Genomic DNA, 23,532 nt, shown 5'->3' on the forward strand with positions numbered 1-23,532 from the left:
CCCAGTGGCACAGCGGGTTGAATGCAGTGCTGTGAGAGCTGTCCTTCCAGCACTGTCCACTGTCCACAGCCTCTGCAGCGCAGGTTCTATCCTGGCCAGCCAGGGAGCTACCCATTTGGCGTGGCAGACCTCTCCTGTCTCATCCGCTGCTCTCCTCAGTAGTGTTTCCAGTCCATTTGCCTGCTCTGCTCCCCACTCTGTCTCTGGTGAATTCTCTCACCCTCTCCTGCCTCTGGCCTGTACCCCAGTTCTTGTATAAAATAAAGTCTTTAAAAAAAATTTAAATGAGGACCTCCCCAGTGGCACAAGGGGTTAAGACACAGCCTATGACGTGATCTGTGCCACTGTAGCACAAGTTCAATCCCTGACCAGGAAGCAACCCACATGGCGCAGCAGACCTCTCCTGACTCACCTGCTGCTCCCCTCCGCAGTGTATTTCAGTCAGTCTGCCTGCCCTGCTACCCTCTTTGTCTCTGGTGAATCCTCTCACCCCCCACACCTCTGGCCTGTACCCCAGCTCTTGTATGCATAAATAAATAAATCTTTAAAAAAATTTAAATGACTATCTGTGGCCAGTGGTCACCATACTGGACAGCACAGATCTAGACCTTTGAGATACCTGATGAATATCTCCACATACAAGTACTTCAAATTCAATAGTTTACATTCTGCCTCCTACCACATTCACATCTTCTGCTGTTTCCCATGTTGTTTAATTTCATTATCTTGTTAGTCATCAAGGGTTAAAATGGAGAAGTCATTCATTCACTCATTCGTTTCACAGATGCACTCACTCTATGCCCCTAACTCGGTATTTTTAAGAAGATCCCACCATCACCAGGTAAAGTGGGAGAAGCACTACTCTAAAGCATGGATCAAAAAATATTTTTACCTGGTTTTAAGATCTTAGATGTTTTTTGATGGCACAGAGAATAGTATTTCTAAATGTATTCATCCTGGCATTCAAAGCCGTCGACAACATGACCTCTCTCAATTTTCCAACCTTGTTCTCACAGTTCCCTATAGTCTACACTCCATTCAGAGATATATCTTCACCTGTCCTCGAACACCTCCAGCGTGCTTCTCATGCTTCTTCCCAGTCTATTTCCTCTGTCTGGAAAGTCTTCTACTACTCTCTTCCATCCACCCTATTCATCTTTAAAATCTTAGTCTTCCAGGCCTCCGGGGTGGCGCAGCAGTTGAGTGCTGGGCTGCGAAGCTGCCTGCAGCCTCTGCAGCGCCAGTTCGATCCCCAGCCGGCCTGGTGAGGGTCCCACAGGGCGCGCAGACCTCTCCTGCCCACGCCCGCTGCTTCCCCTCAGCAGTGTGTGCTCCCCTCAGCAGTGTGTTTCGTCAGTCTGCCTGCTCTGCTCCCCGCTCTGGCTCTGGTGAATTCTCTCACCCTCCCACGCTTCTGACTGTACCCAGTGCTTGTATAAATAAATAAATAAATCTTAAAAAAAAAATAAATTCTCAAGTAAATATTTTTAAAAAATAAAATAAAATCCTAGTCTTCCTCAAAAGCACAAGTCAAACCTGAGCTCTCCCAGAAGGCATCTAATAGCTCAAAATACTCTCTTTACCTCCCATGTCTTTAATGATAGACCTCTATTAACTCATTACTTTCTCTTCCCTTGTATATACTTCCTTGACTGTCTCCCCCCACTTCATCTTGAGCACCCAGAAGGTGGGAATGGTTCTTTATTCTTCTTCAGTGTCTAGTTTGCTGCCACATATGATAAGTCTCAGGTTTGTTGAAATGAATTAATGGGAAAAGATTGAGAGTGACTTCTAGAAAGATACTCACAGGCACTATCTCTGCTCCCTTCTTTCTCCCATTCAGTTCCTCCCAACATCTGAGATGTAGGAATTTCTATAGCTTCAGGGGCAATGACAGGGAACAGTGGATTTCAAAAGAGAGTCCATCACCTACCTCTGTGTCTATCTTGGCTGCCACTCGCTCCCAGCTCTGTTTCGCGGTAAACAGCTCCCAAAGCCCCCAAGCAAGGAAACCCAATAATAGTAGAAGGCTGAGACATGATGGCACTGGGATGTCCAGCCCCCAAATCGGCGACATTACTCAACCCCATGCCCTTCTCAGCCAAACAGTTTTCTCCTTCAAGCCTGTGACTCCATATGACATCACAATAGGCATTCCGAGGAAAACGTGACAGATTTCAACCAGTGTGCCCTGCCCATCTGCTGCCCCTGCCTGCGGCTGCTCGTGGGCTCTGCTCACAGCCAACATGGAGGGAAGAACTCATCTAAGACTGGGCTGGACAATTTGTCATAAAGTGCAGTGAATGGAGGCAAGGTTTCAAAGGCACAGACTGTCCAGTGGACTGTTTGTTCTGCCCTACAAACATCTTCTCTGGCACCAGGCGTCCAGGTATGATATCATATGTTCATTCCAATTCCAAATTAGACTACAGGGCTAATTACACGTAAGAAAGCTAAGATACAGGAATCTAGAAAACTTAAATAAGGGACCAGGAAAAAGAATAACTATAAGAAAGAAAATATCAAAATCAACAAACAACTATGAACCAGAGACACTCTGTGGGGGGTGGGGGGCGGGGAAAGGAGGGCTTGGGGTCAAAATAAGGGGGTTGTAATTGTATGGGGAATATAAAAATAAAATTTAAATTAAAAAAAAGAAAAAAAAAGAAAGCTAAGGTAGTTAAGTAGGTACTCTCAGAAAACATGAGATACATGATTTCCTCACTCCAATTTCCTAGTTGCTGTTGCACTGAGACAGAGGAGAAATGTAATATAAGGAAATGAAACCACCTTAGAGGATCATTCTACTGTAGAATCCAGTGCTTATTTTCCAAGTCTAGAACTTACTTTGTCATTAAACCCAGAGTTGACTGAATTCTCTAGAGTTAATTCACTATAAACAAAATTTATAAGGAATCAATCTACAGTTGGAAGGTCTTTTGTAAAATGTCCTTAAATTGGAGGTTCTCTAAGGTTTTCTTTATACCTAGACTAAGGTTATGTGTAGTTTTAGTTATTTTGAAAGACCAAACTTTAATAATTCATGGACAACCCAAATGAGTTACTGGTAGAGTTACAGAATCTACCAATTATGCCAATGCAGTGAGAATTAAGAATTTGAAGAGTTAAAGCAATGACTGCTTTGAATACATAAAAACATACTGGAGCATCTTACAAAGTGCAAGAAAGGAGGCATCCAGCAAGCAAAAACAAGGAGCAGGCTGACTGGTCCAGCAAGATTGCAGAGCAACTCCTCCCAGAGTTCCATCCCCAAGAAATAGAGCTCGCTCCCTCAAAGACAGGTCCAGGGCCTCCCCTGGTGGTGCAGATGGTTGAGCACAGTGCTGTGAAGCTATCTGCAGCCTCTGCAGTGCAGGTTCAATCCCCAGCCAGCCAGGGAGCAACCCATATGGCGCGGCAGACCTCTCCTGTCTCGCCCACTGCTCCCCTCAGCAGTGTATTTCAGTCAGTCTGCCTGTTCTGCTCCCCACTCTGTCTTTGGTGAATCCTCTCACCCTCCCGCACATCTGGCCTGTACCCCAGTTCTTGTATGCATGAATAAATAAATCTTTATAAAAAAAAAGATAGGTCCAGATACCATAAAAGACAAGTGCAAAGAAAAAACTGAGGTTCAGATTTCCCAGCTAGATCTCACAACAAAGAGAACCTGTGATTAGTTGTCACGTGTAGGTTGACCAGACTGACATCTCTTTTTTTTTTTAATATAGAGGCATGTTTTATTTATTTATTTGTTTGTTTGTTTGTTTTTGTTTATACATGCACTGGGTACAATCAGAAGCGCGGGAGGGTGAGAGAATTCATCAGAGCCAGAGCAGGGAGCAGAGCAGGTAGAAGGACCAAAGTACACTGCTGAGGGGAGCAGCGGGGGCAGGAGAGGTCTGCGCGCCATGTGGGACACTCCTCCAGTGGCCGGGGAGCAGCCGGGGATCGAACCGGCACTGCAGAGGCTGCTGGCAGCCTCGCAACCCAGCGGTCAACCGCTGCGCCACCGGGGAGGCCCCAGACTGACATCTCTGTGCCCAATCTCTGAGCTGCTCAGGACGGCCTGGAACCGCTCCTGTTCTAACATTTCCATGATCTGCTCCTCACTGTGAATATCAGGTCTCAACCACCATCCAGCAAGCTTTGGAGAACTCTCTGGACATCCCTGGTCCTGCCTTGAGGCTACAGGGTTGTGAGGATTCTCTAGTGGCAGGGTTACGAGGTCTTCAGTAGAGTCTCCATCAAGGCTCCCTGATGGAACCTGGACCTGGGGACTTGCTATTAGGACAACTTCAGGCTCCTCTGCCCCATTTCATTTGGTGGTGGCCTTACCTGGCCATTCTGGACTTTGCTATTTCTTTGTCTCTGGGTACCCTTTAGTCTCCATTCTGGAACTGTGAAAAGATGTCTCAGACTCCTAGGGCTATGAGAATGACAAAAGTAAAATATCCCCCAGGCTCAGAAGCGCTTGTATAAGTATCACTTCAGAAGGCAAGGGCCATGGGGTTTGTGGAGGATGAGAACCACAGGGATGACACTGAGAAGGCCTTATGGGACTGGTGGTTGAGGAAAGGGACACTGGTTAAAAATCGGAGGTAGGACTGAACCTATACATGTAAAATAGGAAAAGTGAGCTCAGATAGAGGCTAGAGGCCCACACACATCTAGAGGGCACTATGGCTGTCTTTAAAAGGTTGCTTCCTTTACCCTCATAAAACCGAAATTTGGCTTTTTAGTAGTCACTGCCTGCCTAGAGATTCAGTGAGTTAGAGAAAAGTTTTATCACTGGAGCCCTGGGTATCTTTTACATGGATATTTCTCCGGCACAAGGGGGAGCCAGCTGTCTACTCTGAGACACGTCACAGGCACTGAAGTGTTGGCATGGGTCTGGGATGAGCGAGGGTGACTGATTTGTCAAAACAAGTGACAGCTGAAGTCTAAAATGTACAGACTGGGGTTTCTAGTGTTTGCTGAGTCCCAACACCAGTGTGGGTGTTCAGCACTCCCAGGGGAATCCTTATGTTCTTCTTACAAACACTGGGCAGGGGATGTAACTCACTTTATGATCTAACGGTGGATGTAGCATTCATTCATTCTTCCATTCATTCAGGTGACAAGGGAACTATCATCCCTAGTTGGAAATTCTTTTTTCTCCCCTGGGAGTCTCCTGAGGAAGACACAACCTCTCTCTTCTCCTGGGATTATCTAAATTCCCACCTCTCCTTGTTTGTGTGATCTGTGTGTTTGTGCAAGCATGGTATATGTGTAAGTGTTGGTGATGGGGAATACAGAGATGCTGGAATAAGATTTGCATCGCTGACCAATGAGATGGGGTGGGGGCAAGGAGGCTAAAGAGACAAACATGCAGTTGGGACCAACCCACACCACTCATCTTGCCCCATCTGTGATCTACTGACAGGGAGCTCCTGAGTTTGGAAGGTTAACTTTCCAAAAGAAGACATTGGGCTTTATTTCTGAAATCAGAATACACCAATGAAAGTGGAGACCCATGGGTCAAGAAGGAAGAACTAGCCCGTGTGGAAAGGTTCTCAGGGGTGGGGGTCTAAGGGAGCCACTCCAGACTGGGTCTCTTCCCACCCCAGGTGCCGCTGGCACAAGACCCCCATGAGCTAGGCTGGGCTGGCCCTTCATGTGCAATGGTTTCTGAGATGTCCAGTTCATTGCAAGGGAGGCCCCAGTTTCCAGCGATTCAGCACCGCATTCCCCACCTGGCCCAGTGAGGGTGCACCAGACAGCCTCCCAGACAGAGGGAGCCACAGCCAGTGCACAGGAGCCCCAGGGATGAAAAACGGGTAACAGGCTCTGTGAGGCCTTGGGGATTACTTATGGGGGAAGAAGCAGGAAGAGCTGGAGCTGAGAGAGTGAGGTCACTTGCAGAAGAGCCCTGGAGGAGCCAGAGCATTTTGTGTGGGAGTCAAAAGCCACCAAGATGGATAAAAGAATAGAAGGCAGTCATCAGATTTGAAAGTGGTGAGGAGGTGGGTCTTTTCCCATTCCCCTCCAAGGCAGAACAGAAGATCCTTTTCTGCACCCACTTATAGTACCCCTATTTCACACCTCTGTGTTACTTGTCACAATCACATCTTCCCTGAAACACACTGCATCTTGTAGTGTCATGGAGGTTTGAAACCCAGTACTAAGAAAAGTTCTTGACACATTGAAACAGTGTTTGTTGAATGACTAGCAGAGGAAGGATACCTGTTCTCTCTTGTGTGCAACTCAGAGGTGGCAGGAGCTGGGAGCAGCCCGATTATCATCCCATGATGGCGAAGGAAAGCGGATCCTTTGGACTAAGGTCTCGATGGAGCCTGGGGCTGTCTCTGCATGGAGGAAGGTCCTTGCAGGAAGGTCTCTGCATAGAGCCTGGGGCTGTCTCAAGAATCACTGCGGAGGGCCTCCCCTTGTGGCACAGCGGTTAAGCACTTGGCTGTGGGACCGCCGGCGGCGAGGGTCCCACAGAAAAAAAAAAAAAAAAAAAAAAAGAATCACTGCGGAAAAAATGGTAAGTTGAGTGTTGAGCCAGAAGACCAGAGCAGCTCAGAATGGGGTCAAGGGAAGATAAAGAAGCAGGAGAATGGAGGCTGGGCTTCTGGAATTGGCTCTAGAGGCAGTAGAGAATGCAGCCTTGTAGGCACTCCTAAACTCACAATCCCAGGCCTAAGGGAAAATTAGGGTAAAGCCAAATGACAGACCTAGACTGTTTGGGTTAAACTGAAGAATGAAGGGCAAATTTGGCACATTTTTAGCCATGTCCCTTCAACCCCATAGGCTGGTAACCTAAAACTGAACTCATACACTCCAGTATCCTCCATAACCAAATTTTGTCAGCACCTCTTAGCTGTCCAACTCAGCACTCTCCAATGGAAATATAATGTATCACATAGGTAATTTAAAATTTTCTAGTTTCAGGCCTCCCTGGTAGCACAGGGGTTAAGCCACAGCGCTATTAAGCTTTCACCAGTCACTGCGACATGGGTTCCATCCCCAGCCAGGGAGCAACCCACATGGCACAGCAGACCTCTCCTGTCTCACCTGCTGCTCCCCTCAGTGTATTTTAGTAGATCCACCAGCTCTGCTCCCCACTCTGTCTCTGGTGAATCCTCTCTCACACACACATCCCCCCCCACACACACACACCTCTGGTCTACACCCCAGTGCAGTTCTTATATGCATAAATAAATACATCGTTTAAAAAAATAAAATTTTCTAATTTCTGGTAACTGTATTCAAAAAGTAAAATTTAATAATGTTTTATTTAATCCAACTTAGTCAATTTATAATTTCAACATGTAAACAATATTAAAAACTGTGAGGTATTTTACAATACTTTTTGTACTATGTCTTTGAAATACAGTGTGTGTTTTACAGCTACAGCACATACCAATTCAGGTATTGAATTTGCAATGTAAAAGTTAAGATAGAGACTTACCAAAAACAATAAAGATAGATTTAGTGAAAAAAAATTATAGTGGTTCAGTTTTTAAATAAAATTAAAAATTCAGAAACAGAAGGAACTAAAAGAACAAGAACACAGAGCATTTTTCCCCCAGTTGATTGGCTGGTTCCAGTCATTTGAAAAGGTTATTTTAGGGACCTGGTGGGTGCTCACTAATTGCTCATCGATTAATTCCTTTCACATAGGGTTCCCAGATTTTAATTGGGTATTCCTTGTATTATTCTTGCAATTTTTCTGTAGGTTTGAATTTTTTTTTTTAAATATATGTGTGAAGGGAATTTACATCAAAAAAATTCTACAGGGCCTCCCCCGGTGGCGCAGGCGGTTGAGCGCCACACTGTGAAGCTGTTCACAGCCTCTGCAGCACTGGTTCAATCCCCACGGGCCTGGTGAGGGTCCCATATGGCACAGCGGACCTCTCCTGTCACACCCGCTGCTCCCCTCAGCTGTGTATTTCATCAGTCTGCCTGTTCTGTTCCCCACTCTGTCTCTGGTGAATCCTCTCACCCTCCTGAGCATCTGGCCTGTACCCTTGTTCTTGCATAAAATAAATAAATAAATCTTAAAAAAAATTCTACAGTTAAGAATTTACAAACCCTATTGAAAACTTCCTTATTTCAAACAATCTCAATACATTTAGAAGATAAAAATTGAATCACACAAAAGACAGAGTTTTAATAGATTTGATGATGTAAAAATCATTTCGAACACATAGAAGCAAAACAAAATAATAAACTGGGGAAAGTACAGAACAAGAAAAAAAGGCTTTGTCCTAGCTATTTTATACCCATTCTTATAGGCCAGTAAGAAAAAAAATACCCCCAAAAGAATGGTTGAATATACCCCAAAGACATGAAGAAGCAGTACACAAAAGAAAAAAAATTCAATGGCCTATATATATCTTTAGTCAATCTCCATAGTAATTAAAGAAATATAAATTAAAAAAAACACTGAAATGCCTTTTGTTTTGCTGATTAGTAAAGATTAGAAAGAAGATGCAGCTTAGTATATATAAGAGTCTGGGGGAAGAAGCAATTTGAGCTCAGTTTGACCATATGTATCCAAAAGCTTTAAAACTCTACATAGCCTTTGACCTACTGGTTCCAATTTTAGAGGTTTATCCTAATGAAATAGTCAAACATATATATATATATGAATGTTTGGGGCAGTATTTTAATAAAATCATAATATGGAAACTATCAACAACATCTGACAATTGTGGTTAGAATAAACAAATTTCAGTAGCTATAAAGGAGTACTATGTTGACATTAAAAATTATGATGCCATCATATTAGTACAGGAAGGTTCATAATTTTAAATGGAGATAAAAATAGCATGTTATAAATGGTTCTATTTTTGTATAAATGTATGCAAATATGCATTAAAAAGAAGACTAGAAAGACATTCTAAAAAATTGTCTACAATTGGTGATTTTTTAAATTGTAATTGTTTTTTAGATTTTTTGTTTGTTTTGTAATATAGTAGATTAATGATGATTTTTTTTCTTTTGGTTTCTGTGTTTCCTAATGTTTTTACAATAAAATGTATTACTATTATGATTTCTATTTTCTTTTTTTTTTAAGATTTATTTATTTATAAATACAAGAGCTGGGGTATAGGCCAGAGGTGTGGGGGGGTGAGAGGACTCACCAGAGACAGAGTGGGGAACAGAACAGGCAGTTCGACCGAAGTACACTGCTGAGGGGAGCAGTGGGCGAGTTAGGAGAGGTCTGCTGCACCATGGAGGCTGGGGACAGCTTCATAGGTTGTGTCTTAACCCCTCCCTGCACCACTAGGGAGGCCCATGATTTCTATTTTCTTTAAAAGCATATTTTTTTAAAAAAAAGATCACAGGTTACCATCACCTACTATATCTCCTGTCTCTGGAACAATAACTGGCATGTGATAGGTGCTTTAAAAATAATTGCTGAATAAATGAATACAATAATTTGACTCCACTCATATATAGGGTTGAAATTTATTTTGTACATTGAAATACAGTTACAAGACCTGGATTCAAGTTCTGACTTCTGTCTTAGCTATGTGTCCATGATAACAATTCCTTCATCTCCTAGTTTCAGCTTCTTTATCTGTGCAATGGGGACATTAAACATACATTCTTTAGGGGAATTGTTATGAGAACTGAGATATTAAATATTCTGTAAAGTCCAAAGACTTATATGTCCATTGGTATTATGACCATATAATGGAACCTATAAGTGTGTGGAGAGGTATGTAACATATCGGCGCGGTCTAGGCAATGTGGCTTGGAGAAGACTTCTTAGAAGACATGAGATCTTGAATGAATGTGGAAAATATGCCCAAAAGTAAATTGTGACCAAAGAAGACCATTTGGAAGGAAAGACAAAGATAGACATTTTAAGGACCTTGGATCTTTGCTCAGGAGTGAAGGGCTTCCATTGAGTTCTGGGTATGGGTTGCCAGCTGTTGTCTGAGCTAGGAAGCTTCCTGAATCAGATGGTTTGAATAGTGAATGAAACCACATTTCTCCAGGACAAACCCTCAGGGTCATGATTCTGCTCCTGATGGTGGAGAGGTGTCATGTGAGGAAACGGAGGAGCAGAGATGTAATATTTCTTTCTCTCTTGGATCATACAGAAGAGCTGACCTGGCACCCAGATGTCTTGATGCCCACTCCACACTCAAGTACATAGTTCACCCAAACTGGTTATCATTTGTATGATAATTATCTGAGCTTATTCTGCATTATAATTTCATTAGTAAGCACTTTACTACATCAGTGTAATATTATCTGCCGTGAATTTTGCATAGGACAACTTGCAAAACAAAATGTGCCTTAAAAGCTTTTGAAGACAGGTGATGACCACAGTGTCAACAATTACCTGTGACAAAAGCACATGAGCATGTGTCAGGTGATCGGCGGCCTATCCTGCATGTCCTGCGTCTTAGAACTGAACCCAGAAGCCCATTGTCTTAGAAGCTTCTAGTGATGTGATATCACAGGAACTTTTTCTACTGGCTTTGTGGAAGTCAAATCTTTCTACTTTTCAGTCTTGGGTTTTCTAGTTGTTAGAATTCCTCCTCCTCTGAGCTCCTCACTGCAGATATTACCTTCTCATTCCCCACACCTGGACAAAGCTCCCTTCATATTCAAAGAAAACCAGTGGCCTTGTCATACTGACAATGGAGGGAAAGAGCTTCTTCAGAAGAGTCTGAAGAGGTGGAAAGAGGACCAGGAGCCCATCATCAGGAAGCTTGGCTGTAATTGCTGCCTAAGGTCCCCTCCTCAAGGTTGAACACTCACTGTAATTGCTGCCCAAGGTCCTCTCCTCAAGGTTGAACACTCACTGGCAAGGACTGCCCCACAGGGCTGTGTGCCAACCTGGATACTGGAGGTCTACTCTTTCACCTGCTTCACCAGGGCCTGCACCTTGAGAGGCTATCTAGAAGAGGGGGAGGATCTCAGAGAAGAAAGACTGGCTGTTCCACCTGCTCTCCCCCAGGTTCCAGTCAAGACACACGTCCCTGTCCCTCCCTCTGAGCACTCACTAAAATCCAGAAAAAAAAAAAAAAAACCAGCTTCTCTGAGTCACTCTATTGCTTCCACCACATCCATCTTGCCTCTCACCATCCAGGATGAAAATGAAGTCCCCCTGGGAGAAGTCCCCCTGAGGTAGAAGAAGATGGGAGGGTCCCTCACATGAAAAACTCCAGAGCTGGAGACTAAAGAGGATTTTAGAGAACATCTAGTCCAGAGCTTTTGTCTATAGATGATAAAACGGAGATTCACCGAGGTGATGTGTTTTGCCAAAGATGATGCACCAAGTTGGCGGACGAGCACTGGACTAGAGCCAGGTTTGGAAGACAAATGCAAAGTTTTCCATACTCCTTGTAATGCCCCCCACAGCCTCATGACCTCTAAGCCATATTTGCTTCTCTGGACTACCTCTCTGTGCTCCCCCACCTCTCTCCACCTTCCCCGTTTTTTCCACCCTCTCCACACCAGTCATCTTCACCATTTTCCCAAGTCCCAACATCTTCCCACTTGGTTGATCAGCTCAGCCTTCTGGCTAAACATGTCACTGCTGCGATCACCAATGAGAAAGCCATGGATATCTTGCAAATCTGGAAAGTTCAAGGTCAGAGAGAAAGGAGTGATGGACTTCATTGGAAGGGAAGTTTCTATGTTTGGGGGCTGGGAGGAAAGTGGTAAATGGGGTGAAGGGTGAGAAGTAACACACATGGGAGGCCACAGCTAAGCACAAACCTAGGAGTTGAGGGATCAGGACTGAGTGGGGATTCGAAGGAAGGCGCATTTGACTGAAATACCCATTTAGATAGAGCAAGATGGACATTGCTTGAGGACCCCCAGAGATCACAAGTAGAAAGTGGTTGCATAGTAGACGCGTTGGTTTGGATCAGGAGGGATCAGAAGAAAGTCTGGAATGGAGTGCCCCCAGCACCTAAGGTGTGGATTCACTCAGCTCCCTCCATGAAGGCAGAGATGCCAAGGGCCTGCCAGCCAACTAGGTGCACTTGGCCTTTTTCTAGCACTCATGTTTTTTTCTTGTAGAGCGAATGAATCTCACTATCATCATTATAAGCTTTGACCTTGTAAGGACTTTAGCAAATCCTGCCCATGCCCCTCTGCCAAGGATGAGAAAGGGTCAGCGGTCAGGGTGTGAGAGGAGGGATCCCAGTGAGAAAAGGCCGGAGATTAGAGAAAGATGCACAGGGAAGAGCAGAGCCTGTCCCTGCCCCACCCCCGCCATCCTGCCCTCTACCTGACTCCCTTGTCCAGAGCATCCTTCTCTCTGAGATGCCCCCATGCACTGGTCCACAGTCCTGTGGGCTGCCAGTAACAGGACCTCAGTGGCACTTCTACCTTTCACCACGAGGAGCCACAGAGCTCTTGGGCTTAGGAGGTGATGACACCCAGGAGGAAGTGAGAGAGGAAGGAAGTCCTGGAGTTTCCTGGAGTTCACTCACCAGCAACTCTTGGACATGCAAGCTAGTATTGGTGGTCCCCAGTGTGCGGTGAGGAGGGCTGAGGGTTTAACTGAAAGAGGAAAGAGGAAGCCACTTCTGGTCTGAAAGATGGTACATTAAGGACACTAGGGAGGAAGCCACAGTGACGAGATCTCCTGTTAACCAGGAATAAGCTTTTTTCAAAGGTTTTTTTCCCTCAAGGCTTTTTTCAGAGAAGGGTTTTTTTCCCCCAAAGCTTTCTCCCCCTCCCCATTTTTTAATAGCAGGTTGCCAATCCAAACACATTTCATGCCCCTTGGCAGATCAACGAGGCAAGTTACTATAATGGTACAGATATGTAAGACAACACACCAAATGGGTAAAGAGATTACAGCAACAAGATGATCCAAGTATTACCAGAGGAGAGGAGGAAGAGACATGAGCATGTGGGAGGGGAAAGAGCTGGAACTTGAGCGTCATATGGAATTCCTGGCTTCCTGTCTCATAAGAGGAAGAGGAAGGAGATGTCACACATGTGCCCATCCATCCCTGGCAGAGGGGCATGGGCAGGATTTGACTAAAGTCCTTATAAGGTCAAAACAGGCACAGATGATGATAGTGAGAATCATTCGTGCAAGAAGAAAAAAAACATGAGTGCCAGAGGCTCCCCCCAATCTTGGAGAAGCTTAGCAAGGCAGAAAATTGAATCTGCATTCCTTTTCTTTTAAGCCCATAGTTGACATTTAAACTTACAAAAGACACACAAAACAATTCACCAGTTCTATCAAATCTTTTTACTCATAGATGCAAAAGAGCGTCTTTAAACCAGAGCTTCTAGACTATTTAGGTATTGGATGATTACGGATTTAAGAGACAGGGTCAGGATAGAAATAATACATCTTAAGGTGAAAGTGGAAATGAAAAAAATAGGATTTGATGGACAACATTTATTCGACACACAATGCCAAGAATTTAGACAAGATGTGAGAGAACCTAAAATCACAGGCCCCAAGGAAGTGGTCGGCCACCCTGAGGTGAGGACAGAGGAGAGGAATGGGGAAAGATTCTACCCCAAATGCAGGACTGAGCATTCCTGCAGGACTGAGAAACTTCCTGTTTCTCTTGTGAAGTCTGCATCTGCACTGCCATTTGTCCAAATGTTGGACTCCAGTCTTCAATGGGGTCATTCCCAGGGTCCACAGAGAGACAGAGACCAAGAGATGGTCTAGAGTATCTAAAGGGAGGACCTCAAAGGGCAGTCAGGATCAAAGACTCCATTGGGATTCAGCAAAGCTCAGCAACTTCCAGGAGAGATGTGTTTGGGAGTTCATAGGAGCTCTATGTCCCTGGACCCCAAGGCTGAGGGCTAATAAAACATTCCTCAACTTGGGGCCTCCCTGGTGGCACAAGGGGTGAGGATGCAGCACTATGAAGCTCACCACAGCTACTGCAGCATGAGTTCAATCCCCATCCAGAGAACTAATCCATATGGCACAGCAGACCTCACCTATCTCACTCACTGTTCCCCTCAGCAGTGTATTTCAGTACATTTGCCTGTTCTGCTCCCCACTCTGTCTCTGGTGAATCCTCTCTCCCCCCACATCTCTGTCCTGCATCCCAGCTCTTGTATTCATAAATAAATATATCTTTAAAAAACAAAAACATTCCGGGCCTCCCCGGTGGCGCAGCGGTTGAGCGCTGGCTTGCGAAGCTGCCCGCAGCCTCTGCAGCGCCAGTTCGATCCCCGGCTGCTCCCTGGCCACCGAAGGAGGGTCCCACATGGCGCGCAGACCTCTCCTGCCCCTCGCTGCTCCCCTCAGCAGTGTACTTCAGTCCTTCTTCCTGCTCTGCTCCCTGCTCTGGCTCTGGTGAATTCTCTCACCCTCCCGCGCTTCTGACTGTACCCAGTGCTTGTATAAATAAATAAATCTTTAAAAAAAAAAACATTCCTCAACTTAAGTCTAGAACAAAGCCAAGACAACACATGTCCACATTAGCCACCCGCTCTACAGGCTCCTGAGAAAATGCCTGTCATGTGGCATGTTCAAACTGTCACCTTATTTTCAGTCTGAGGAAAGCACTTCCCATTCCTGGACATAGATTCTAGAAAGCGCCTCAAATAGTAAACCCCTCGATACCTCGGGAGGGATAATAGTTCCCAGTAAGAGAGCCAACCTGCAAGGTATGAAGAGGAACACCTACCAGTCACTGAACATCCCTTGAATAAATTAATAAGGAACAAAACAATGTCAATGAGACAGGAGAACAACAGATTTGCTTGCTAGATGCAACCACGTCATCTCAGAACACCGGATCTTCTGCAGATGACCTCTGTCAGCTGGGCTAAGGGATAACTTGTGAATCAACCATTGTGGCAGGATCTCAGAGTTCCAGGGCCTCTCTAGGGCCTCCCTAATTTCACTTTATCATTATGTTTCTGCAAAAATTCCATTCCTTCTTAAACTATTTTTTTTCATCTGCCTTCCAGGGCAAACAAGTTACACTTATTACATCCTCATATTGTGTGAAGTGTTTCCTATAATTGGTCCTCAAACTACTTCTGAAACTTCCTAGAGATCAAAGACAGAAGACAGCTAATCAGAGAGAGAGAGGATCTAAAACCAAGATTCCCAAACTTGGCTGGCTATCAAAACCCACCTGAGAAGTTTTGTTTTTGAAAAACTACCTATTTCTCGGCCCCACACCCACCCTGAGAGCTGGCTTCAGAACTTTTGGAGTGGAGTCAAAAATCTGTATATTTAAAAAGCTTCTCAGACGACTCTGAAGATCAGCCAAGATTGGGAGCCACTGATTTAAGGAACAACTGGAAGATCTCCACGCCTACATTATTTGAAATCCTTCCTTTCACTTAGTCACAGTGCCTGAAATTAGCATCCACTGCAGCAGATTTTACACTGTTGGTAAAAGAGAGTTCTCCATTAAAAGGAGCAAGGTCAAGAGTACTTAAGACTCATTTATACCTTTATACTAGTAACACTACAAACCTGGAATCTATGGGTTGAAAAAGTACTTAGAACCAGCTCCTCTCTCTCCCCCAAATCATCACTAAAAATACAGAGCTGCTCTTGAACCATAAACAAACCTTCCCTAGAATCCCTGCAGGGACTGGAGGCCCTCAGCTTGATCAGGTGGCCCACTCAGATGGTTTATTTAGAGACTTCCCTGGCTGGGCATCAAGAACAACACCTAACAGTTGGTAAAGTTTAAGTCTAACCAGGACTAGCAGGATGACTGGGTTGGCCATGCTGTAGAGCATCTCACCTGCCACAAAGGGAGCCTGGTGTAGGGAAAAAGTGGAGGGCTTTATGTTTCCCCAAAATAGATACTTTTTTAAAAAGATTTATTTATTTATACAAGAACTGGGGTACAGGCCAGAGGCGCAGGATGATGAGAGAGTTCACCAGAGACAGAGCAGGGAGCAGAACACTGAAAACACTGCTGAGGGGAGCAACAGGCGAGATAGGAGAGGTCTGCAGTGCCATATGGGTATCTCACTGGCTGGCTGCCATGTGAGACTCTCTCTGGCTGGCCGGGAATCTAACCCATGCTGCAGAGGCTGTGGCCAGCTCCACAGCGCTGCGCTCAACCTGCTGTGCCACCGGGGAGGCCCCCAAAATAGATTGTCATCAGGGAGGCCCCCAAAATAGATACTTTAAGGTGTTACCCTAAACCTACAACATCAGACCTCTCATACAAGAGCCTAAGAATCTGCTTTCTCGTTGTTTTTTTAACACTCCTGAGGGAGGGCACCCACAAAACCCCACCTGACCACTGGGGGCTGAACAATCTCCCCTTCTCTGAGCTTTGACATTTAGAGAGAGAAAGGGAACCTGGTGGCACAAGGCTCTCAGGAAAGGGGAATGGGGTGGGAAGGTGGGGGTGGGGGACTTGAGCAGCCAGAGAGGGCAGTAGAGTACCTGGAGAATCGGCATGGAAATAGCACCACTTCCCTCAGCTCCTGAGGAAGGGCAGAGGTTCAGGTTGCCAGGTGCCAGCTCAGGTTGGACAAATCATTGTCTCTATCAGCAATGGAAGTAATGGAATTAGGGAGAATTCTTGACCCTCCTTTAATGACTGAAGGGAAAAGATGATGGCAGTGTAATATAGCAAAAAGAACATAGGATTTGAGAAAGAAACCAGTCTCAACTCTGACTTAACTACTTATTCCAATCCCTACTTACTCCAGATAAGACAAAAAGCAGCTTCATCATCTAAATGTATATAAAAATAGGGCCTCCCTGGTGGCGCAAGGGGTTAAGCACTGCACTATGAAGCAATACGTAGCCTCTGCGGCACAAGTTCGATCCCCGGCCATCCAGGGAGCAGCCCACATGGCGAGGCAGACCTCTCCCGTCTCGCCCGCTGCTCCCCTCAGCAGTGTATTTCAGTCAATCTGCCTGTTCTGTTCCCCACTCTGTCTCTGGTGAATCCTCGCACCACCCCCCCACCTCTGGCCTATACCCCAGCTCTTGTATGCATAAATAAATAAATCTTTAAAAAAAAGTATCTAAAAATAAATAAGTAGAAGCATCATTATTTAGCAATTATTAGCTGGATATATTTGTAGATATATTAAGTCTGTGTTTTCCCATTTAAAAAATGAAGACGATAACACCAACTTCACAGGTTTCCATGAGGGGAGTGTGAAAATACCTTGTCAATTACAAAGTATCATGCAGATAATTATTATAGGTATCACTGATTAATAAGATGACAATTAAGACCCCAGGAGGGAGGACTGGAAGAAAGGAAAACAGATCTACACAAGTGAGAGGTAGAGGCCAAGAATAGCAGAGGGAAACAGAAGCTAGCAGGGAGCAGAAGAATCTTAGGCACCTCTTAAATTTTTCCCAGCCATGGGTACCTTGTGGTTAGAACTAATTCAAAATGATTCACTGTAGAGTCACTGGAGAGGCCAGGCAGGGACCTAAAGCCAGGATAAAGACAGTAGATTGGGGGGCTGGAGAAGGATGGAGAGCTCTCACGTTTCCAGAATTAGGAGCCATGGTCTGAGAGTAGAGATTGAGAGGGGCCTAGGTGGCATCTTTACTTACAGAGTCCAGGAAATGTGTCTAGGTTACCTGATCTGTAGGCACTGCCTGTCCCGCCTTCCTGGAAGATCCCAGCCTCACATTGCTCCAGCAATTGAACGATTTGCTCAGCATCTGCTTTGTCCAGGTCCTGGGTCAGTGGGTTTGACTTCTCTGTGATTGGCAGCACTGTCTCAGGCAGACAATTAGAGGGAAGGAATACAAGGACATAGGCAGGGAATCAAAGCCTCTTCTACACACCTATTGACCTGGAGATGGGAGTGTAGCAGCCACATGGTTTGGACTCCACACACACACACACAAAGGACAGCCTGCACTTGGTACTCTGGGCCTATTAGGGAAAGCAGATCAGGAAAGGAGCAGCAGGAAAACAGTACCCCAGGTGGAAGGAAATCTAGATGAAAACTGATTCTAGGAATCAGAGCAGAGAGCCAACACAGAGAAGGGGGTCTCACCTCCCACTTGCTGGGCTCCAAGGTCTCAATCACATGTTGCAACATTTTGTGCCTAGCATGGTCCCACACTGTGGATACACTGTCATGCCTGCCTCTTCAGCCATACAAACTCTCTCTCCTACTGACTTAGCTTCCAGCTAGCAGAGCTTTCCCTGAGCCACAGTGATGATTAACCCAAATACCTGGCTCTCTAAGCACCACCTCCTGTGAGCACTTCTGCCTCTACCCTTTCCCAGTCACTAAGCCCCAGCCCTCCAGTAATCCCAAGGTAGCTCCTGGGGTGCTCTTTGCATGCACCTAGGCTTTCCAGCCTCTGCTTTACCCCTGGAAAGGAAAATGCAAGGTTCGTTCATTCCTCTTGCCCTTCAGATACAGTGCCCTCTGGGGGGCGGGGGAGGGTTGCTGGAGCCCCAAAGTGCAGGAAAATACCAAGCCCAGTTCTAGAAGAACCTCAGGAGGCCAGAGATCAGGGTTCTCGGGATCAGCAGAAGTCAGAGTACCGTCAGCTGGTCCTCTGGATCACACAGATCCTCTGGATCACAACTGGATCACATGCTCAGCCCACACAGTCCTCCATGCCCCATTTCATTCTCTCCTCTCAGAGGGACGTCAACAGAAGCCCCAGCGCCCCAGGGTGCACACACTGAACTGGATATTACAGAGGAAAAGTGCCACAGAAATAGAAACACTGTACTGAGAACCAGAAACCAAAGTATCTGCCCTGAATACAACACTAGCCAACGTTTATTTACACTGAACAGGGCACTTCTCACATGCAGTGGAAAGTGAATATAATGGATACATTAGCACTAAGCATCCTGACACCCTGGTTTTTTCCAGGTGATGAAACTGAGGCTCAGAGAAGGTAAGTCAGTTGCTGAAGATCACACAGCAGACAGAATGGTCTTCACATCCAGATCTCATGCCCAGCCAAACCATGAAATAAAGAGTTTTACGTTTATTGAATGAATGAAGTAATTAACAAATTGGTGCAAATTAACGGTGATCTCTCATTCACACAGTGTTGCAAGATCCCGAGAGCTCATTCGCCAGCACTCATTTGATCCTGACAACAGCCCTGGGAGGTTTTGGACTCTCTGATTTACAGGTGGAAAACCTGAAACTCACATCAATCAATTTCTCTAAGTCACAGTAAGTCGCAGAACTACAAGAAACACAGGTCTCTGCTCTTCAAATTTCTCCCTATAAACCCATCACTCTTAATAATCACTTTATTCCAGCTTCAAACATGCGAGACACTTAAGAGACACTCAGCAAATATTTGCTTAATAAATGAAAGGCTGAATGAAAGCGTGCAGGGCACCAGCACCACATCCTGAACGGGGGAAAGACTTACGAGCTGACGCAGCTCTCCAAGTAGGAGATCGTTAAAAAGCAACTATTTCGATCCCACTGTTCTCCACGCTCTTACTTTCCTCCCGCACCAGAGGTGCAATTCCTGCTCCCTGCTTGGCTGATTTCCTCTGGGGAGGGAGGGGCCCTCCAGGTGCCGAGACCCTCGCACCTGCGCCGCTCCGGACGCCCCCGCCCGCCTCTCGGACCGAGCGGGAATCGCCTGGGGCTGGGGGCGCCGGAGGCCGCCTCTGGAAGGGTCGAGGGAGGAGCCCCGAGAGGACCCGGAGGGGGCAGGGAGGGGGAGGGGTGGCGGATGACGGCGGCGAGAGCCCCGGCGGGGCGGGGCGGGCCCGCGCGTCCCGGCCGGGCTGCGGCGGAGCGAGCTGGGCCAGCGCTGCAGAAGGCGGCGGCCGGCTCGTCGGGTCGGTCACATCCCGCTGCAGGGGCCGGCGGAGGCAGCCGCACTGCCTCGCGCCCCGGAGAGCCAGGCCAGCCGCCAGGCAGCGCGGCGCCGCCCCCAGCGCACTCCCGGACGACGCGGCGGGTCCCCGCGCGGGGGGCACCGCAGCCCCGCGCCCCGCGCCCCGCGCCCCGCGCCCGCTACGCCTCCGCCCTCTGCCCGCAGCTCCGTCCCGCGCCGCCCGCCCCGCCGGGCCCGCGCCGGGATGGGGTAAGGGCAGCGCCGCGGAGTCGGGCGATGGGCCGCCCTCTGGGCACCGAGCAGCCCCCCGAGGCCTGACCGCCCGCGAGGACCGGCGGAGGTGGGTGTGGGCCGGCAGAGCCGCGCGCTGGGGGCGCCCCGGGTGATGCGGGGGTGGGAAAGGCGAGGGGCAAAGCCGGGATCAGGGGCTGCTGTGGGCTGGGGAGGGGGGACAGCCCGGGATGGCTGCTGCCCCACCCGAGCGTTCTGGGGCAGCCCTTGACCTCCCCACAACTCCTGCCACCTCCAGGAGCCCCACCTGGATGTCTAGCGGTGCCTCCCAGTGGACATGGTGGGGACCATGGCTTCGCTGATACCCCTTTCCTCCTATCTAAGCCCCACGGTCCTCCTGCTGGTCAGTTGTGACCTGGGCTTTGTGCGAGCAGGTGAGTAAAGGCGGAGGAAGTGGGGATTAACCAGAGTTAGCCTGTGCGTGGAACCTGTTAACCTGTTAACACACTGGCACCTGCAGACCGGCCCCCGTCTCCTGTGAATGTGACAGTCACTCACCTCAGAGCCAACTCGGCCACTGTGTCCTGGGACGTCCCAGAAGGCAACATCGTCATTGGCTACTCCATTTCCCAGCAAGTATGAATCATTCTGCTCCCCCAACCTGTGTCCTTGGGTCTCTGTTCCTTGGGTTACCTCCTCCTCCCCCTCAAAGTCCCCTCCCAGCGGTGGGAGAATCTGGGGAGCTGGTGCACCTTGGTTCAAGCTGCCCTTTTCATCTCACTTGGACGGTTCAAGACCACGTTTGGTTTGGACCCTGTGGCCTGGGCCTGGAGTAAGGCCACTTACCCCCTGCCCCCCCTTCCTGCAGAGACAGAATGGCCCTGGGCAACGTGTGATCCGGGAGGTGAACACCACCACTCGGGCCTGTGCCCTCTGGGGCTTGGCGGAAGACAGCGACTACACTGTGCAGGTCAGGAGCATCGGCCTTCGCGGAGAGAGCCCCCCAGGGCCTCGGGTGCACTTCCGAACCCTCAAGGGTTCTGACCGGCTACCCTCAAACAGTTCAAGCCCAGGTGAGGGTCTCACCTAGTCTCTATTCCCTAAAGCTTTGCATTCTGTGGCTTTTTATGTGGCCTTTATTTAGCCTCTTGTTTACTTCCTCAAAGCAGGCATCAGTCGAGCTTGAGCTTAGATGAATAGAAGGATGATTTAATTCATTGTACTGCCAGAAAAGGAAGGAAAACAGGTTGGCAGGGAACTGGGTATAGACAGACTGATAATGAATCGTTTGGGGGAAGGGTTTTTGAGCTTCCTTTTCCCCATCCTGGGTTCATGGCAGCTGCAGTCTGTGCGAAGGAGTACCTGACCTATAGCCCTCCTGCTTTTTGATCTCTAACCATCTGTCCCCCAAAAGCTTCCTAAAGAGGCTACAAGGGGGGACCCAGTGATGGGTCTACTTGGACTCTAATCCCCTGCATCTCCATCCTTCACCGTGCACAGTCATAGCTCTCTAGCTGCTCCCCATAACCCAGGGATCTTTCCTTCTCAGGAGACATCACTGTGGAGGGTCTGGATGGAGAACGACCACTGCAGACAGGGGAAGTGGTCATCATCGTGGCTGTGTTGCTCATGTGGGCTGGTGAGTGAGCAGCTGGCGCAGGGCTGGGGATTGAGGGAGTGGGGCTCAGTGACAGTGGGAGGTGGTGAAGGTTGTTGGGAGAAAAGGGGATGGGAGGGATGGCGTGGGGAGATGCTTGATTGAGGGGAATGATCAGGAGGTTTGAAGAGATGGTGTGAAGGCTGTTGGGAGCCCAGAAAGGACGATGGAGAGGGGTGAGTATGCACGGGCACCAGAAATTCAAGGACTTTCTTCTTGGATTTTCTAGAAATGGTGTGGCGTCTCACTGCCCTTCAAGGCTGTGAGCAGGGAGGGTGAGCTCAAGGCTCAGATTGTATTGTTATCTTTCAGCTGTAATTGGGCTCTTCTGCCGTCAGTATGACATCATCAAGGACAATGACTCTAACAACAACCCCAAGGAGAAGGGGAAGGGGCCAGAACAGAGTCCTCAGGGAAGGCCAGTGGGGACAAGACAGGTGATGTGGGGCCAGGGAGGGAGGGACGGGTGATTTTGCCCTTGGGGGCAGCCAGGAAAAGGGAGAAAGCCAAAAGGGGGCCAGGAAAAGAGGGAAAACGGAAGCTCCGAGAGGAAGGAGGCTACTACCTTCCTCACATTAGAGACTCACGTCATTTTCTTTCACAGAAAAAGTCACCATCCATCAACACCATTGACGTATGAGTGAAGAAACAACCAGAAGAGAGCTGCACTGACACCCTGGAGATGGTTGGGGGTAGGGGGGACTATCAGGGAGAGCCTAAGATGGTGATTTGACCAAGACTGAAGCATCCCAGTCTCCCAGAGAGTAATACCACCCCACAATCTCAGGCCCGGTACCAATCCTCTTTCCACTGTGAGCAGGGCCACAAGGTAGGTCTGTTAAGGTCTGTGCCCCTGGACTTGGGGAGTGGAACAGATGGGATATGGTCTCTCATGCCCCAGGTCCCTGAGAGAGTCTCCTGTTCAGTCTTCTCCTACTAGGTCCCAAATGGGGCCCCCATTCCACCTGCATCAGGACTCTCAGTATCCCCAGCTGCCCCCACATCTTGCCTCTATGTCTCAGAGTGGGGTGTTTCTGCGTGTACTCCCCTGCCCCAGCAAATAGAAGGAATTGCCTGGGCCTGGAGAAGGATGCTGCACTGTACTACTCCAATGTCTTCCACGGAGCCTCAGGTGCTCCCCTCTCACCTGGCAGCTCCTCCAGCTGCTGGTGACCTCACTCCTTGGACATTTTTCCAATAAAGGTTCTTGGACAAACTGGAGCTGACTGTATGGATACTGTATGGCATGAGGAAAACATACTGCCTTTCCCTTGAATACAAGGTCCCTCACATCACCATCAACCTGATAACAGTGACTTTCATTTCAAGCTGTTTGCTTTAATTCTCTAGCCTGGAAGTGCAGAGAGGGGCCAGAAAGGGTTGCAGAAAACTAGAGCCTAGTTCCTTTTGCTTTGTTGTTGGATGAGGGGGAGAGAAAGAGAAGAGAAAAATATAAGTTCTTCCTGCATAGAAGAAACTAAGATTGTGTCACATGAGGGACAGTCACCTTTTATCTTCACTGCCCACGTTAGCAGCCCACCTCCTCACTTCATTCCTCTTACTACTTTATTCCTTTGATTCCCTCAGTCAGCAAAGGACTGAGTTATGTCTTGGGACAAATGAAAGAGCAGAGGACACTAATGGATCCCTTAGTTCCACGTGCTCCCCCTCTTGTGCTCCTATTCCTCCCTGCCCTGGGAATCCCTTTGTCTCTGTCTCTCTCTGATAAATCAAAGTCCATAATAACTGCAAAGTCTAAATGTTTATGTTCACACTCTGCCACAGTATCAGAGGAAGATTCTGGAGGAAAAAAACCGAGGGGTTGAAACTCTTGTCAAAACAGTTATAAATTAGGTTCTGGGACCTTGTTTCCTGTGAAAATAGGGGCTGTCCTTTATTTTTTCATAAG

At 47.5% G+C, this 23,532-nt stretch overlaps 2 protein-coding genes across 2 annotated transcripts in view; one reads left to right on the forward strand and one right to left on the reverse strand.

Moving 5' to 3' along the window:
* The window catches only part of CUNH2orf16 (chromosome unknown C2orf16 homolog), a 28,407-nt gene extending 26,286 nt beyond the window's left edge, over positions 1–2,121 (reverse strand). Inside the window, 1 exon segment of the mRNA XM_037528320.2 lies at positions 1,934–2,121. Within this exon segment, the coding sequence (XP_037384217.1) occupies positions 1,934–2,077 (144 nt within the window). The 5' untranslated portion in view covers positions 2,078–2,121.
* On the forward strand, positions 2,089–22,844 carry FNDC4 (fibronectin type III domain containing 4). The gene is made up of 9 exons (XM_054687764.1): positions 2,089–2,122; positions 2,270–2,389; positions 18,981–19,110; positions 20,351–20,400; positions 20,487–20,602; positions 20,835–21,039; positions 21,516–21,605; positions 21,936–22,060; positions 22,228–22,844. Exons 1-9 carry the CDS (start codon positions 2,089–2,091, stop codon positions 22,261–22,263), a joined length of 906 nt encoding a protein of 301 aa, XP_054543739.1. The 3' UTR covers positions 22,264–22,844.
* Positions 22,845–23,532: the final 688 nt, after the last annotated feature.

This window comes from Talpa occidentalis, unplaced genomic scaffold (genome assembly GCF_014898055.3).
Source record: "Talpa occidentalis isolate TD23 unplaced genomic scaffold, MPIMG_talOcc4v2.1 talOcc4.5, whole genome shotgun sequence".
Lineage (NCBI taxonomy): Eukaryota > Metazoa > Chordata > Mammalia > Eulipotyphla > Talpidae > Talpa > Talpa occidentalis.

Bases quoted from the DNA above. Each gene is read 5' to 3' on its own strand.
- FNDC4 (XM_054687764.1), top strand. From the start codon at position 2,089: ATGCCCTTCTCAGCCAAACAGTTTTCTCCTTCAA. The intron at 20,603-20,834 runs GTATGAATCATT...CCCTTCCTGCAG, and splicing joins GCTACTCCATTTCCCAGCAA to AGACAGAATGGCCCTGGGCA. The intron at 21,040-21,515 runs GTGAGGGTCTCA...TTTCCTTCTCAG, and splicing joins CTCAAACAGTTCAAGCCCAG to GAGACATCACTGTGGAGGGT.